The sequence below is a fragment of the Buteo buteo genome, chromosome 29 (genome assembly GCF_964188355.1).
Source record: "Buteo buteo chromosome 29, bButBut1.hap1.1, whole genome shotgun sequence".
Taxonomy (NCBI): Eukaryota; Metazoa; Chordata; class Aves; order Accipitriformes; family Accipitridae; genus Buteo; species Buteo buteo.
This window is the reverse complement of record NC_134199.1, coordinates 2,335,279-2,353,732: the sequence shown is the minus strand read 5'-3', so window position 1 is coordinate 2,353,732 and position 18,454 is coordinate 2,335,279. Positions and strand designations below refer to the sequence as shown.

General features: G+C 48.2%; 1 protein-coding gene across 1 annotated transcript in view; it reads left to right on the top strand.

The window, feature by feature from the left end:
• Nucleotides 1-18,454, top strand: part of LOC142045595 (syntaxin-binding protein 4-like) — a 45,511-nt gene that overhangs the window by 16,592 nt on the left and 10,465 nt on the right. The window contains 9 exon segments of the mRNA XM_075059277.1: nucleotides 510-579; nucleotides 1,615-1,689; nucleotides 8,720-8,805; nucleotides 9,603-9,723; nucleotides 12,899-13,040; nucleotides 13,236-13,342; nucleotides 13,777-13,930; nucleotides 15,391-15,463; nucleotides 18,256-18,353. Of these exon segments, the coding sequence (XP_074915378.1) occupies nucleotides 510-579; nucleotides 1,615-1,689; nucleotides 8,720-8,805; nucleotides 9,603-9,723; nucleotides 12,899-13,040; nucleotides 13,236-13,342; nucleotides 13,777-13,930; nucleotides 15,391-15,463; nucleotides 18,256-18,353 (926 nt within the window).

Here is an 18,454-nt window from a genome sequence, read left to right as displayed (position 1 = left end):
CAAAATGACCTGAGATCCTTTTGCAAATTCAGCTCTGCTCTAGGCCACTGATTTCATCCTGAGTATCTTCAAATAAGTAGGTATTAGGCAGGGGTCTACAGAGTTCACCTTTTATAACTTAAGCCAAAAAGATTTTTTTTTTCCCCAAATATTACAACATCAATTTTCCATCTAATAAAGAAAAATAAATCCAGAACAGGTGGAAGTGCCGCTCGTGGTTTTCTACCTGACCTCAAACTGAATTAAGTAAAAGCTTTATTGCATTTTTTGGTATTTACTTTCGTAACTTCCTACAGCAGAGGAAGTGCTGCGATGCTGGCATCGGTTGTTTAGGGAGGTTGCAGAAACTTCATCTATGGACGTCTTGAAAAACAGGTTGGATGAGCATCTCAGGAACGACCTATGCATATTTCATCCTGTCTCTGGGCAAAGGGAGGAACTGCCCAACCTCTCCTAGTCCCTTCAAGCTGTATTTTCTGCAGTTTCTATCCATTAGTTTTCTTTTCTAGGGCGCCTGCAGCCAGGAGACCAGATCCTGGAGGTCAATGGAGATTCCTTAATTGGGGTTACAAGCGAGAGGTACCATATCCAAACGGAAATTTTGCATTCCTGTTGCTTTTGTATAATTCTGTGAAGTGGTTTAAGTTGCAGGTTGCACAGAGGACACCAGGGCATCGCTCTGTCTGTACTCTGACGCAGCCAGAGCTGTTCCTGAGAGCCAAACAAAAAACCATCAAACAAAAATTTTCTATATAAAAATAGACCAGTGAACCCAAACTGTATTTGTGAGATATTCAGACATTTCCCCCAAATGCTGGCTTTTGAACAGCTCCTGGCACCCCCACTCCATCTGCTGCAGCTTCCCAGCAAGCCCTGCAGCTCCCAGCGCCGGAGATTAGCCGGTGCCTAAGCCCGCCAGCGCTGCTCTGCATGTGGGATTCCCTCTGGAGCTGCAATCCAGCCCCTCAGCTCCCTGCCAAGGAAATAATTAACTGATCCAGAGGAGTACCGCACTTTTGGGGGACCCCTTTTCCATTAAATGTGGTGCTAGCCCGCTGGCTGCCTTGCATTCCTGCATGGCATGCTTAGGCTGGATGGATCCTTGGGAAGCAGCGCAAGGAGCTTCTCCTGCTCCCAAGCCCCCAGGCTGGCTGGGTTTGGTGAAGGAGGTCCCCGAGGACATCTCTGCAGCTGCAGGGAGGCTCCGTCTGGCTCCCAGCATGCTGGCCTGACTCCCACGAGGATGCGTGTATTTTGAACTGGAAAGCGGTCGTCCCCAAGATGGAAACTTCCCGAGGGAGGAGATGTGCTGGGAGGTATTTGCTCACCACCTCCTGCATCTTCTGGGTCTGCTTTGTTATCAGGGACTTCTAATTTATTGCAGAAGTGGGAAAATCAGGCTGCGACTCGGCTGCCCTCTGGCCCTGCTGCCGGGGCAGGAAACAGGGGTGTTCCACAGGCATCCAGCCGAAAAAGGTCACTTCGTTGCTGATGGGGTTTGCCCGGGCTATGGGTCTCTGCCCAGTTTGCTGTGAGCTTTGATACCTGGCTGGGCAAGCTCGGTGGAGCATCACTGCGAGCTGGCGTTGACGTGTTGCGGTCCTTGTCTCGCAGGGCTGTGGACATCCTGAGGACAGCATCGGCCACCAGCCACATGCACCTTCTTATAGCCCGCGATGACGATGCCAGGTAAGGGGTGTCATCTCGTGCCAGGAAGGGGGATCCTGTCAGCACCGTAGCTGGACTGCCTTTGAGCTAAACCAGGCTTAAAGCCCATGGAGAAGACCGAGGTGGCCAAGGGTCTCTGATAACTGTACGCTGGTGGGAGCGTGCTGGAGCTGTAATGGGAAGTAAAGCAAAGCTGGTGGCTCCCAGCTGCAGACCTGGCTGCAGCCTACCCTGCGCTGGGTCTGTGGGGCATTCTGGCACGGAGCAGATTCCTGCAGGTGTTTCCCCAGTGAGGACGAGGGCAGCTCCAGCCTTAGCTGTAGGGTGGCACGGGCTCCTTCAGCTCTGCCGTGCAGTGCTGAGCTGCCTACGGCTTATCACGTCCTGCACAGAGCTTTGGATGAAGACACAGAGGGACAGCGAGATCTTCCCTTTCCTTTCCAGTTGGACATGTTGAGTTAAGGTCTTCCTTCCCCAGAGGATTCCTCCTTCTCAGGGAGGATGAGGGGTTTCTCCCTGAAAGCTCTCCCCTCGCCACTCCCTGGAAAACCTTGCTTTCTCTAGAGAGGCTTGGAGGATTCAAAAGGAGAAGGACAGAGTTCAGTTTTGTCTTGGCTGGATTTAAGCTGTGTGGGGCAATGATGGTGTCATGAGAGAGGGCAGAGTTGTGGAAACCGAGGTATGGGATTAGTGGGGTCCTTTGCTCGCATCCCCTGGGAGATCCAGCGCAATGTGCCAGAGCATCCTCTGCCTGTCGAATAGAAACAGGTCTGGAAACTTGAGGTGCACCGGGAACCACCGAAATGAGAGTGGGTTTAGGCAGAGCGCGGTCATGGGCAAGAAGGCTGGTGGCACCAAGGCTTTGCACTGCGTGTGCGTGGCTGAAGATCAACAGAGTCATTTGCTCAACGTACCCGCGTTCCGTTAGCGTCTGAGATGATGGTTTAATTCCTTATCCATCAGCAGCTGGGGAGTGTTACTGCCTTAGCAGAATAGTGAGAGTGCTGTAATGACAGGGATGAGACTAATTTTGACACAGTAATACACTGGTGGAAGAATTATTTGCTATTAATGACAGACTGCTTTTTACCTCCGCTCTTCCGGTGAATATAACATCTCAAATTATTATATTAACTGCAAGTCCTTCAGCGGCTGCTTGAGGAAGCAGTGGGTGAAGCGAGCAGGTCAGCAGAACTAGGCTCGAGATTTTGACCCTCTTTTGCTCAGAGTAAGGATGCACTTCCACGCCGCAGCGGTCCCCTGCGCTTGCCTTAGGGGAGGAGAAGTGGCCGTGGACATCTCGCACTGTCCCCTCTGGGTGGCTGCTGCCGGGGCTGGCTCCCAGCAGGAGGGATGGGTTCCCGCAGCTAAGCAGCTCACTGTGCCCATCAAGCAGGTTTTCTGCTTTCACCCATGCTGATCTGTTCCAAGCTGTTTGGGCATCTCGATGTGGCTCCTAATATCTTAAATTGCAGCAGATGTTTCTTAAAACATACGCACGCGTGGCTTTGTCGGCAGCTCCAGCTCCTTCGTGCATCTGTTGGCAGTCCCCAATCGCCCTGTGAGGGAGCTGCTGGAAAACCAACTGAGGGAGACTGGGAGGGCAATGAAACTTTAAGCAATTTATTTGGCCTCCGTTTGCTCTTGGTTATCTGTTAAATCTGCAAAAGGTTAGCCAGCGGGAGAGTGGGGAAGTAATCAGTTTATTTATTTTTTTTTAAAAGATTTGCAGAGATTTCACTTACATAATCATCTCCCAAACTGTTTAATACAGGAATACACATCTCCAGGATTAAGGGCTGTGGAAACAGAGAAAGGATTTTTCTGCTTTCAACTTTTTTTTTTTTTCCTTAGTTTTGTCTTTATTTTATTGATGCCCTATTATCTTTTAAGTCTGTCCTCAAGCATGGGCGAGCAGACAGCCCTCCGTCTGGGTTGAAACGGGCTCTCTGAATTCCCAGGGACTGCCAGCTCTGGAGGTGATACCCACAGAGATGCTGTGCTGTGAACTCCCATGAGTCCAGGGCAGCTTTGCACCTTCCCACTGCCCAGCAAAGTGGCTCACGAGACATGAAAGCTGAAGGAAGACACGGGGAGGAGTGTAATTCAGTGTATTTGCAGATACTCACATGCAGGTCGTCTTCCTAAACCCTGAGCATACAAGGCATGCTGGAGGAGGAAATGTAATGGCTCTGGGTTTGGAAGACAATCCAACCCGCCTGCCAATTTTCCCAATGACTCAGCTGAGTAGCATTTTGTTGTGGTTGCCTTCGGGTGAATTTGACTCATAAACGCTATTATTTGTCCCTGGAGTTAATTATAGGCCCAAATTACCTGTGCTCTTAATAGAACTCAGTCCTGGCGTGTATAAGATGCATGTTTTCAGCCTGTCGCATCAGACGTGCTGCAGAGAGTGGCAGTAATGCTAGGGCTTAAAGCAGAAAATTCAGATTTAGAGCTGGACACGCTGGGTTTGGATGACGGTTGGATCTGATTTTCGTTTGTGCTCATCTTTATCTAATGAGGATAATTTTATTGCATACGTATAATTATTGTTTATTCATCCTCAGCCTGAAAGTTACAATAGTTCCTTGCTTCTAAGTGTTGCACAGATATCATCCTGGTCTTTCAAGTTTACCACTGTGAGAAAGCCAGTTTATGCCGCACCTCCTAGTACTTGCATGATAAAATGCTAAATACATTGCATCTCCGCATGATATGCACAGTCATCTCGGTGAAAATGGGTTATTGTATAAATAGGGCTTGCACAACAAGCAGTAAGGGAAGTAGTCTGCTTTTCTGCAAGTGCACAACCAATAACCAGGAATGAGCAGAGAGACTGTTGCTGGAGTTCGTGCCCAGCCTGGTGCGAATGCAAGGTAATCCCTTTCTTCCTGCAAGCCCTGCGTGTGACAGCGACGTGTCAGCCCACGGGTTTGTTGCTCTGAGCACTTGGTGCTAAACTGGAAGGCAGTGCTGGGGCTGACTCCAGCAAGCCTGGGGTGTCCCACGGCCATTGGCTGCTCTTTTGGGGAAAAACACATGTCCTTTAACACGGAAGCGGAGAGGCAGCTGCGCATGGCACCACTTCCTAGGCATTAATGGAAAAGCAAAGCCCTGCAGCGGCGCGATGTGCTGCCCTGCGCAGCCGGTGCGGGAGGGCTCACCGGTCAGGATGTGCTGGCTCTGTGCAGTTCTGTCCCCGGCAGGACTCTGCCAGGATGGACTTGGGCTCCGTGCCGGAGCTGCTCCTCCAGAGCATCATCCCGCCTGGAGAGCGGTGGAAATGCTGCAGCTGCTGTGAGCTGGGTGCGAGAAAATCTGCTTTTGTGATGCTTTCGCAGTGCTTTGGGTTCACGGTTCCCACTGACCTGCAGGCTTTGGGGTTTTTTTGAGACAAGCTATTAATTTATCTGCTGTCACAGGCTCCTCCTTCTCCCCCAGCTGTGGTGCAGAGCTGAGGTTTCCAGACGCTGTGCTCTCACATAACCTTTGATGTAGGATTCACCCTTTGTTCTCCCAAGAACAAAAGGGCAGGACAAAAAGGTATTATGAGATAAACCAACAATATTCTGCAGGAAGATTGACCCCCAGCTGCTTAATCTGTAGCAAAGTCGGCCTACAGCTGGCTGCTGCTGGCAAACCCCATTATCCCACTCCACGCTGTGGGGCTGGCTGAAGGCTGTGCGGGTCTGAGCTCTGTTACAGGGATCCTCCAGACCTCAGATGTCTGCATCTGAATGAAAAAGAGCTGGAGAAAAGATTGTTAAAATGAACTTTCCACCTAATACAATGCCATGATTTTTTATTTTTTTTTTTAATAAAGCTGGGCATTTTAGTCCTGCAAGCACCTGACAATTCTGAATGTTTTAGTAAGGGTCAAATTTTAAATATTAAAGACATCTTCTGAAGTCTCTTGGTGTCTGAAAGCACAAAGCAAGACCTGTTGGCATTCCTTCAGCGTACGTCTTCATTAATCGGCAATGTTTGGGCATCTGCCTGCTTGCAAATTCCTTCAAATACAGCACTGAGCACAAAATTAATTCTCAGGAGATTGACACCAGAAAGTGTATTGCTTGCTGCTGGGGTAAGCGTATGCTTCAAGTTAGTCATGTGTTTATGTCCTTGGTGGAACTGGGGCTTGCAGTATTGACCAACAAAGCAGGAGCTGGGACAGTGGCGTGTGACGTAGCATTTAGTCACATCGTCCCTACAGCAAACGGCTGGGCTGGACCCAGGGCTTGCAGAGCAACCCTGGGCTCAGAGCTTGTTGTTCAGGCTCCTGAGCAAATAATGATAAATACTCCTTTGTGGATGAACTTAACGACATAAAATTAACAACAACAAAGAATGCTCAAGTCATACCTGCCCTTGCTTATAACAGAGTTTGACAGCATGGATTGGTGATTGGGTTTGCATTGTTTAGCAGGGTTTAAAGAGCATAAGAGCTGCCAGACTAGTTGCATTTGCATTGACTAAGAGTTTTTTAGCCATTGTTTTAAGTTCATAACCTGTTCTGTGCTCTGATGGATTATTATCTGAGGAAAATGTAACAATAGATGACCACAGAAACACCCAGCCCAAAACAAAAACCCAACTGCTGATGGCTTGGTAACCACTGGAAATAATATGTTAGCTTCCAGCATGGTAGACCTGCCATTGCAATAGGTCAGGGAGGGACAAGGCCATCAGTGCATGAGTTCCCAGTGCAATGGGAGTGTGAATCACCTATAGAAATACAGAGGCTTTATTGGGAAGTTGGCAAAATCCTGCTGAGGTAAGATCCATCCCAGGCTTAACCCAGGGGACCAAAGAACAGCAAACCACTGTCCTACTGCTATAGGATCTAAGTTGTCCTTCCACTTTCTCAGTGCTTTTACATATATTTCAGTGTCTAACGCTATGTTAGAACAGTTTTGTGGAAGGGGGGTTTCTGAACAAAGTAGTTGTCTTTTTTTAAGGTCATGGGTTTAGTTGATAAAGAAAATAGTGTTGAGGCAAAGTATTGGGATTCACCAAGGCATTCCACTAAGTATTGTGTGACACTTGGATTTAAAATTAGCATTAAATGGAATGAATAAGGCATACATTTGATGGCAATATTAGATAAGGCAGGCACTGCTCTTTGAAGTTTCTTAATGAGCTGGTTGTTAATGGGAAGATGTAAATTACTGAGAGCATTTCCAGCAGGAACCTAAGGAGCTGATGATTCATTCATCATTTAATATTGTTGACTCTAATCTAGCCAATAATATATAACATCTGTCCCGGTAAAGTATGCAGATGACACAATGTCTGCTTGTGTGTAAGAGCAGTCTCCTCACTGAGGAAACTTTGCTGTGGCTTGTTTCCTACAGATTTATGTCTTGAGCTTGTCTGACTGTCAAGTCTGAGAGCTAGCCACTCATAACCAGGCTTTTCCTGTGGCTATAGCATCAAAAAGGCACCTTCCCATGGGGATTCCCTCATGCCTTCAAAGCCGACATCTAATGTTGTTACTGTGGCCACAGAAACAATAGTTTCAGGGTCTCTCCCCATTGCCTGGCTGCTTATTTAATGACACATGTAGGAAACTAGTCATCCTTGAGGCTCTTCTCTCTGCCAAAAGGTTGGATTGATCAGGTAGTTTGGGGTTATGAAGGGAGAGGACCACACAGTTGTGGAGGGACAGCGTGCTGCTGGGAGCAAAGACCCAGCGTGGCAGGGATGGGCACAGGAGGCTGATGCTTGAACGTGGCATCCCCTTCCTGTGCCTCCTCATGCAAAAGGATGCGAGAGGCTCATGACAGCTCAAGGAAGGGTTACAGAAATTATGCAGGAGCTGGTAAACATGCTTAATGGTGGTTCTCAATGGGGTTTAAAAACTCAGTATGTTAACACTTGGCAAAAGGAAGGTCACGAAGCAATTCACCTGTTGTGTACAGGTAGTTACAGCTCATCAAGGACTCAACACACTGGGGTAGTTATATGGTGGTCAAACTCAGCCGAGAAGGAAAGCAATAATGAAGGCACTTGGACACCAAGCCAGCTTTCCAGGGGGTGTTTTGGATGAGATTGCCTTGCAGAGAGGTCATACAGGAAGCGGGGGGGTTACCTCAAGACAAAGGGATCACGCTAAATGTTTGTGGGCTGCCGTTCCTCCCTGCTCTTGAATTCACCAACAAGCCTTTCTGATCCTGATATCTGTAAATTTAGCATGTGCCTGCTGGTTCAGCATCTTCAGCCATGAACTGCTGGGAAGAGTACAGAAGCCTGCGCTAACCCAGCACGCTTTATGCATGCAGGTCTTTGTTAAGGTCTTGTGCTCCAGGAGTTTATCCTGTGATGTTCATGGAGGATATCACCATGGATAGATTCAGAGAGTGGGATGCTTCTTTTGCATACGCTCCAGAAGCAATCTGCTGTCTTTACCCCACCAAGCGCTAGCAGGAACTGCCTTCTGTCTAGGAAAGGAGGAGAAAAAACAGAGAATAATCTACATTTAACTATTCTGGAAGTAGTCACAAACAGGCCAAGCATTTTTGTTTTATGTTTGCATAGTTCCAGCTCCTTCTGACAGTCTGTTTAACTTGTGTGGTGTGTTAGCAAAACTTCTGAGCGTTATAGTAGGGAGTGAAATTATTCCAGCTGATTCCCAGGAGGGTCCATGCGGCGGGGTGCAAGGCAAGGGTGCAAGGCAGGGCTCCTGTGTTCAGCTACCATCTCTCAGACAGGACAGTCCCCAGCACCAGTGCTTGTCCATACGTCCCTTTCTGGCTCCTCTTGCTCATGTTCACCCTGAACACTTTCCAGGGTGGGGAAGGAGCACACTGAAGCTCCAGCCCATCACAGGAAAGCTGCACTGCCATGAGATTGATTTTTGGCCTTAAGCTTTGCACAACCTCTTGAAACCAGGGGGGGTTACTGTTATGCATGAGGAAGCTCTGCTGCTGGAGGGAATTGGCCTTATAGACATGGTAGTAAGTCACTGCCATCAGAGGCACCGTTGTCATATAATCAGGTGGGGAATAATTTTGAGCAGCAGCTGACTATACTGTGTTTTAATTTCCAGGAGAGAGTTCTCTGAGCTTCTGGAGAAGTTTGGCTCCCAGAGCAATACGGGCTCAGCGCGGAGCTCGCCAATCCTGCACGGTGGCGGTGAGTAGCTCAGCATGCCGTTGGAGGGGGAGAGCAAAAGCATGTCTTTCTGCTGAGAGTTTTCTTTATCCCAGTCTCATTTTGGTGGAGTTGTGATTGGATTTGTGTAGGTGTTTGGGTGGACATTTGAAGGAAGAGTAGTCCTGCTCATCCTTATTGCAAGCGCTTAGTGCGTCCCCGGGTGCAGAGCAGCAGGCATGGCCGGTCCTGCCTGCACAGAGCAAGCACAAAGCGAGGCAGCAAGTCAGCCTCCACAGGTGAACTAGAGAAAATTGAGTTGGGGTCGTAACCGCTTCCCAGATGCCCAGACTTGGCTTAACTGATGTGCTGGGCAGGTAACCCCAGCAATACCCATCTCTGTAGGTGCAGCTTTCTACTATGGAATTCAAAGCATTTCAGCAATCATTCATTCAATGATCATTACTTTTCATTTGCAAATGGGAAATGTTTAATGAGATGCAACAAGGTTAACCTCAGCAAGGTGCCAGCACATCAAATCACATCTGAATGGGGAAAGAAGCTGTCCCTCTGGCTTGGCATCCCACCAGAAGGCTGCCAACCCTTCCCCTATGGCAGAGGTATGTAGGGCTGGCAAAGGGGTGACGGTCCCACGCTGGAATTGTGCCGAGGAGCCTTGATGTTTCCTCTCCATGAGTGATATACTGATGTCTTTAACTACCATGTGGTTTTCCCCAAAAAGCTAGGAAAACGATGTCAGCTCTCAGCAGTAGAGAAGGGGAGAAGGGTGATGCTGGAGTATTTGTGTTCCCTGGGCTGACTCTGACTTTGCTGTTCAGGTCGATACCTGGAAAGTACATCCTCGGGCTCCTCCTCGCGCTCCCAGAGCCCGCTGCTGCTGAGCCCCGCCAATTCCCAGGGCCCCTGCATCGGGAACCCGGCGCACCCCCCTCACGCACAGTACGTACAGGTCGCACAGGGCCGTGTCATGTCATGAAGATATCACCGAATGCCTAACACTGTCTTAGGGGTAGATCCAGTAAATAATTCCGGTGCTTGAAGAATGGCTTTGTTCATCCTTCTGTCCTCTATACTGTTGTATCACCACAATGGCTAGGAGACCACAGCATCTTCTAGAAGTCCTTGTCACGGTGGCATCTTGACTCTTCCTAGGAAGCCTGTGCCCAAGAGCTGAAAAGCTTCCTTGTTGAGGCAGTCAATATGTCTGCAATACGGTTAACCATGCAACTGCTCCTCTTCCTTCCCTCTGAAACCTGGGGATAAGCCGTGGCTTACAGCCTGCACATCACCTTTATAAACCATCTCATGAGCGGAGTGTTTCTGCAAGGCCAGTGGTGCTTTTGGAAGGTGTTTCAGGAGCTTGTTTTCTGTTGCCCTGCTTCTGGCATGTTGCCATCCTGCAACAAGAGCGCAGCCACTGCCCTCTTGATACAAACACTCCTGACGCCCTTTGCTTTGGTGTCAACAGCGGTTGCCTACAGACACCGCATCCTTTTGTCTCCAGAGCATCTCCTGGAGCGTGTGTTTTCATGTGGTCATCTGTCCCTTTCATATTTCGCAGGGTCAGAGGTTTGGACAGGCAGAGCTTGTTTTTCTGCGGAGTCTTGTCTCCAGGGTGCTCGGGGTTGCCCTTCTCAAGAGGGACAGCTCGAAGGGTGTTAACAGTCATGGAATTGGGACCATTCATCCCCAGGGCTTGCAGCTTCTCTTCCTTTGCCAGCATAAACAAGCCAAGTCGCTGGTAAAGAGAATCAGCCCTCACTGCAGAACCAGTAAATCCTCTTGCTAAATACCAGCTTATTAGGGATTTGCAGAGGACAAATATTTGGCACCAGAGGTTTAAGCTGCTTGCATGGAGTGAGAGACCCTTACAGAGGAGAGGCCAGCTCATCTACTTGGCAGCTGGTTTGGACAAACTAGACAATCCTTGGTCTGCTGTTAACCCACTCCAGGCTGCGATATAGGCTAGAGGGGACCTGGTTTGGTGGCCTCCTCGCTCAGCGCTGCCATGCTGTGGCATGTTCTGCTTGTCTCTGTGCTGGTGCCAGGCCCCAGTGGTCTTCTCCCAGGAGCAGCACGAGCCGTTTGAAATCACAGACCACTGATTGCAGCTGAGCATTGGTGGTCAGCTGCAGAGATGTAATTTGGGCCCCGGGTCTTTTCATGCATGTGGCTGCCAACCCTTCTGCTCACCGCAGGTTGTCCCCAGGCTGTGGCCTCTCATCATGGTGTCATCTGAGGTCCTGCCACCCCATTGAGCAACGGGACTCAGATATGATTGAGTCTCACCACAGATAGCATCTGATATTTTGACTTGAACGGAGGGTTTTAATGCTACATTTTGTGACATCGTTTTCCTAAAATATTTCTTAGAGTGATGTTTTTTCACAAGACTAAGATGCATGCTGCGTGAATGCAGTCCCTTTCCTCCGCAAAGCCAGCTGGGTCTCCCGGGGCCCCACCAACAGTTTGGGGGGTGCTGGCAGCACGCTGCTCTGTCACTGGGATGCCTGACCACTGAGGATGGCATCACTGGGGAGCACAGGGCGGTTACGTGCGAGTGTCACTGTGAGGCATGGGATGCACAGCTGTCATTGAGTCTTAAGTTAAGAGATAGAAGGACCAGAAACTGTAGACCGTTTGGGGAGTGGCTGCTCTGGAAATAAACTGAAAAGGAGAAAAGCCAGCTGCACCCAGCCCATTAGGAGGAGGAGGCTTGCTGACCCTTAGATCCCACCAAATCCTTCCTCAAAACCTCCCTGTTGCAATGCTGCCCACCGGTCCGTGGGTGGTCAGTGAACTCTCTGCCCCCACAACACTTGCTGCAATTGCTAAACCTCCCTCTCGGCATGGAGCCGCCCGCTGTGGCCTGTTGGGTCCTGTCTAGCAGGCAGCTCTTTGAGGGTAGGGTCCTGTCTTGGTTTCAGCTGGGATGGAGTTAATTGTCTTTCTAGTAGCCAGTATAGTGTTATGTTTTGGATTCAGTATGAGAAGAATGTTGATAACACACTAATGTTTTCAGTTGTTGCTAAGTATTTTTTATACTAAGTCAAGGATTTTTCAGCTTCTTATGTCCAGCCAACAAGAAGGCTGGAGGGGCACAAGAAGTTGGGAGGGGACACAGCCAGGACAGCTGACCCAAAGTGGCCAAAGGGGTATTCCAGACCACATGACATCATGCCCAGTATATAAACTGGGGGCAGTTGGCCTGGGGGGGATCACTGCTCAGGAACTAACTGGGTATCGGTCGGCAAGTGGTGAGCAATTGCATTGTACATCACTTGTTTTGTATATTCCAATCCTTTTATTATTATTATTGTCATTTTAGTATTGTTATCATTATTAGTTTCTTCCTTTCTGTTCTATTAAACTGTTCTCATCTCAATCCACGAGTTTTAGCTTTTTCCTTCTGATTCTCTCCCCCATCCCACTGGGTGGAGGGAAGAGAGTGAGCGGCCGCGTGGTGCTTAGTAGCTAGTTGGGGTTAAACCATGACAGGTCCAACCTTATTACTGCTCCATTCGCAGTACAACCTTGACTGGGCGAGTCATCTGTACTGCTGCCCCAGAAGTGAACCACAGTGTGGTGGGTATTGCTATAAAGGTACTTAAGGGCTCATTTCTTAGGGCATCTTGCAAGATTTTGAGTCCAAATCTCTGTTAAGACATAGCTGTGTATCCTGAGCTTTGCTTTGACATTTGCTAAAGGCTGCTTAATAGTTGACTAATCTGTAAATTGCTTTCTGATGATTTAGCTGGATCCAAACATTAACCACATCGATCCTTTGTGTGCTTTTGGCTATAAAAACCAAGAGTGCCAAATACATTCTGGTTAAACCTTTAGTTTCTTCTCTATTTTCTAAATGCAAATGAGTATTCCCCAGCATTTGGGATTATGCAAGCCACTCATCTTCATAATGCTGAACAATATCTGCTGAGAAACAGGAGTCCTCACCTCCTCTTTCCAAGGTTGGGTGGAAGAAAAGATACAGAGGCAGAAAAGGTTGGGAGAAGTTAGAAGGATCATGCATGGGAAGAAAACCAGAGTTTGTTCAGTGAAATGGGAAAATAACCCATATCACCTTGAGTCACCTGCTAACATCTCTCCCTTGCAGCTACTCCACTGAATCAGGAATCCAGAGCATTTCTATAGCAAAATCCTCCGGCTTAGGGCTGACAATCAGTGGTGGATCCAACAGGCCTGATGGCCCCATGATTTATGTTCAAGAGCTTATGCCAGATGGTGACTGTTACAAGGTAAGTCAGCATGGAGACCCTCAGTGACTTTGCAATGGGGACCTCTCCTAGAGGCTGTAGCTGTTCTGAAGCAGCTTTTCTAAGAACAAATGAATAATGCATTGCATGGACTAATGAGGATTTGTGTTGCAGGAGAAGGCTTTGGGCAGAGAGACATTCCTTTCCAATGCTGTGACTTTCTCCCTCTTTGTTTAGGATGGTCGGCTCCGACCTGGTGACCAACTAATTGCTATCAATAAAGATTCTTTGGTGGGCAGCACACATGAAGAGGCCAGAAAAATAATTGCAAAAGCCAAATTCAGGTAGGCATATAACATATTTCCTGTCATCATCACGGTGCTGTTGAGTCTTAGGCAGAAACCCTTCATGTCATACCAATGTTTGGCTTCAAGAAGCATGAGGCTTCTTATTAAATGATGCTTCAAGTTGGTCCTGACAGGTGGTTGTATAAGGAAGTCTTGAGTGCATGGATGATCCTGAAATGTAATCCAGATCTTCCTAATGTTCTGGTCCTCATGAATATCCCCTTTCACTGCCCAGCAGAGTTCTGCAACAGAACTGAAGTTCAAACAAGCAGCACAGCTGGTGGGGATTCAGCTACACTTGTGCAGGCTACATGGGCTTAAGTGAGATTGTCCTGGAGAAAGAACCACAAGCATGGAAATTTTGCAAATTTGTGCCTTTTTTTTTTTTTTTTTTTGTTAATAAAATGTTCTGTATTTGTGGTTTGTTTAAGACACGAGGGAAACACAGAAGTGGCCTTTATTCCTGGAAGGGGACGGTTACATCCTGGACTGTCAGTTCATAACAACATCCCATCGCCACCTCCAAAGGCTGTGGGAAACGGTCTGAGTTCCTCCAGACTGAAGGTCCATGTGAGGTCCCCAGAGGTAGGTTAAAGTTCATATCTAAGACCACAGATGTCTTTGATCAGAAAACTCCTCTTTAGGGACTCCATGGCAGTCCTTCTGGATGGTGGAAAGCCTGCAATGCTGATGTATGTAGCCCTGCTTTACAGCCAGGTATTTTAAATCTGAAATATTGTTTCTTCTGTCTTGGGTTTGAGACAGCGAAGGATCTGTGGAGGTAATGAGACGAGTTTCATCTCCAGGGCCTGAATTCAGACCTGTTTCAGAAGTCTCAGGTTTTAAAAAAACAAAACCCTTCTGTGGATAGCAACCTGCATCTCATTCAATACCAGTCATAGAGCTGGAAGGGATCTCAGGAGTCAGTTTGATCTAGACTCCTACCCAAAGGCAGGAACAACTCTTTATTCTTAAAGACCTCTGACGAGGATGAATCCACAGCATTCCTAAGCAGCCCATTTCTATCCTTCACTAGTCTAATGATAAGCCAGGCTCATTCCTCCTGTGAAGCCTTGCTCCATGTTCTGTTTGCAGAGACAAGTGTTCAAGCTGTGCGTGGTGAGACGGGGTTTAACCACACAACCTTCACCGTAATTTAGGTCTGTGGCTGTATTCTGTGCATTTGTCACTCCTCTCCTGGGCTGATGCAACGCCGGGTGTATCTTCTGCCCTTTTCCACATAAACTGCCTTTAGAAAAGGCCAACTGGATGTTCCTTTCATACAAACATCATTCACAAAAGGTCCTTCTTTCCAGACCCTGTGGAGACATGGACTTGCAAGAACGTCATATATATGTTGCCTTTGGGTGTACCAGACTGGAGATGTGCTTACGAAAGTCAGCCTTAGCCCATATACATATAGCTGAGTAGTATAGCTAGATCCTTCATCACCAGCAGAAGGTGCGCTTGTGTAGTGTTGTGCATCTATATAAAATTACATTGCTGGCTGGAATTTAATTCCTCCTTTCTTCACTTTGCTGATAAAAGATGGAACTTTTAATGAAGTCTGGCCTTCCACACTAGGGAAAGCATGCTCAGGCACCTCTGCTACCTGTCCGTATGTCCTTAGCACCAGTCCTGTGCCCCTCTCTGCATGTACGTTCCCAGCTATGGAAGCACTGCCTCGGTGGTCAAGACCTCACTGGTGGGTTAGATGCAGAGCTTTAGGGAGAACTTCTATGGAGAAACCATACAAAGTCAAATTAATCCTCAGCTCTCAATCACGGTTACAGTAATGACAAACTCATTTTTCTGTGTGTGACCAGAGATTTTGAGATGGCTCAGGAACATGCCTGTGCGAAGTGCTCCGAGAGAAATCCTTTGAGACTCTTTTGGCCCGTCAGCACAAGAGGTGTATATGGTGCCTTTGCTCTTTATGGGCCAGATGGGTTGCTCTCTCTTGAACACCTCTATCTTCTGCTCTTCATTTACACCAACAGATTCTGCTTAGCAACTGTCTGTGCTGTTTTGTCTTGTTTTTCTAGAATAGACGTGAAAATCATTTTCCTGTGCCTTCTTTGTCACCGGACATTTGCCCACCGGAGCTTACAGTCTCAGGTAAGAGTCCCGCTAAATTGTTCTCTTTGTGTGGGTGACAAACACAGCCTTGGCTCCTCGGTGCTGAGGATGATGAAATTAATTTTGATCAGTGTTTATAATGCTGTAGTGGAATCTAATGGGGTGATAATGAGACTCAGCCTGCTAGGAGAGAGGGAAGGTAGCAGCTTGGCTTACTCAACAGGTAGTAATTATGTCCATGTTTGTCCATAGTAGCAAAATTCTTTACTAAAGCTTTCAGAGAATTCATAAGACACCACTTCTTCCATTCTCAGCCTGTGGTTCATTTGCTGCCGTGTCTTTGCCCACATGCAAAGATCATATCAGACTTGCATGCAGCAGGTCTCATTGCAGGCATGCAATGGGAACGGGTGGTCCTCAGAGACACAGTATAAAAAAGGTCAGTTAATGATAGCTGTAATGTATGCAGCGACCCTGGGCATTATACAGGCATTTAAGGATGCCCTCAGTTGGTCAAATTGGGAAATTGCTTATAGACGTGATTAAGTCAGATTTCTCTCTACATCCAAGCTTCACTTTTTGCTTACTTTTCCAAGCTGTGTTTTCTCTCCATGCTCTGAGTCTGCTACTGAGTGCTTACCTTTTGTGGGAGAGACCTACTCTGTTCAATGCGGGGTGAAGTCCAGTAGCCGTGCAGCTTCACAGATCCCTTAGGAATTGCAGGAAACCTCAATAATCTCCATGATCCAGTGTCCAGGGAGATGACCTCCAGCAAGATACCCCATGTCCCTATGATATGAAGGTTACTCCTGTCCCGAGGAAAAGACGGGCTTTCCCTAGCCAGTCCCTAGCAAGCGCTGCCCATCATTCTCGTGCCCGCAAGTCCGACGGCACTTCCTTCCCCATGCGCTGCCGAGGCACTGGCCCCACTTGCGAATCCCTGTGCCGTGTTGTAATTTCCATCTGGAAGGCTAAGAGCGAGCATTGCAAGGTAAATTGTGTTTAGTCTATACCCGAGATTAGTGGGAGAGACAGGGAGCAGACGGTGCTGGGCTGGGCGTGCATCAGTACTCTGCTCCCAGGGATGCCTGTCTCACCTTGGGCAAGCTCAGCAGGCTTCAGCCTTCGCCTTCCATGCTCTGCGCTCCAGAGACCATGGGACAGGGACTGCCCTTGGTCTGTCCTCCCTATCCTGACCATCCTGAAGCCAGAGCTCCTGGTGACGGGGAGCAAAGCCCTGGGTCATGTAGGCAATCCAGCAAACAGCAATGACCTAATCACTTCCTGACTTAGCTAGGGGATTTTATTACATGCAGTTTTTTTGATGTGAAATGCTGAGAAGGCTTTGTGTCAGTGTTGTCATCCATGAAAACAGACAACTGGCTTTGAAAGAGCAGCAGCCAGGCTTGGAGCCTGGGCCAGTGACTGCGTCTCTCTGGGTGCCTGATGGATGCCCTGGATATCTCCATGTCCAGAGCTGACAGCAAAGCCACGTGGAGCTAATCCTGATTAGCCATGCGTCGAAGGGTAACAGCTCTGCCCTTGAACTTTGCAGAGTAAAGTGTTGGTGGCCAATCCAGCAAACTCATTTATTACCTCTTGCTGCTTCCCAGCTGCTAGCGTTAGCAGAGCAGATGAATACCTGGATTAGGAGGATTACGCTTGTGCAGCACCTCCACTGCTTCTCGCTGCCTTCTCCTTGCACCTGGTCTCTGCTCCAACGGTCGTTCAGGAGAAGCAGTGTTACTCGTCAAGATGGGGCTTCCCGTGATGTTAATCAGATCACAGGCAGGCGAAAGAAATTGCTTGCTGGGCAAATCCTGTGCCACTGGCATGAGAAGGAATTTTGTCACCAACCCAGGCTGATAGTTTGAGGGCGAGCAGGGGCAGGCAGCTGGGCAGGCAGGCAGGCAGCAGGGCTGCAGGCACAGCAGTCCTGCACCTTTCTGGAGTCTGGCAGAGGAGCTCCAGAGTAGGTAACACCTTCTGCAGCCCTTTTCCCAAGGAATGTCATGGTTTCTTACGGACAAGGGTTAATCATAATGTAAAGGTGGGGTTCCCTCCAGGGATGGAGGAGCCCAAGTGGCAGGGCATGGCAGCAGGGTTTGCGTTCTGTTCCATTTCAGCTCTGGAGGCAGTGGCGGTAAGGATGAGCCAGCTGTCAGCAGCTGGCTCTTCTGATCTCATGACAGCTTTTCACCAGCAAAGCAGCTGCTATTTCTGCCTCTTCTTCCTCTGTGCATGCCTTGCAATGCAAGTGGCTTCTACTCAAAAAAACGCTGCTGCCCAACTGAGGGAAAAAGGTTCAAGGCTTTTTGCAGTCTTGGGGAGGGAAAAGTTTTGCACCGGTGTTCTTTCACATCTCTTTTAATCTGTTGATTCCTTTTTCCATGGGCATTTTGAAAGCCAAGGCTGCATTTTATAAAATGTTGGGTTTCAGTTTTGCTTAATCAATTAGAGAAGACAAGAGCCAGGCAGATATTTCCCCCCCCCCCAGATCACCATAACTACAGACCCCAAGACTCCACAGAAACCTGTGATTGGAAATTTCCAAAGTGCTATTTTTGCAGTCCTAGGTCCTTGGATGAAACATCCCATTTCAAACCATGCAGAAGCCCAGTTTCAGTAAAGGTTTGCCCCAGTATCAAATCTTTTCAACAGTGGCCTAGTTCAGCCTTCCAGGACCGGATTTAGTAAATCCCAGTCTTTGATTTTTGGCCTGCTGCACACACATTATATTTCATGCAACAAGAATTCTGAATTTTGCTTTGCAGCCATCTCTTTCCTGTACTCAAGTGCTCTTCCATTAACATTTCTTTTTGGTTTTGCAGCACCTGCTTCGGCATCTAATCATAAAGCACCTTCAGGCACCAAACCAAAAGTAGCACTGGATCCCCATATCCGTCTCAAGGATGGGAAATTGGAACTGGTAAGCAGAAAAGCAGAATGGGTCCCTTTTCCCAAAGCAAGGTCTCATCTCAATCCTCTCTGCGGTGTGCAATGCACACAATAGTCCACTGGTGTGATACC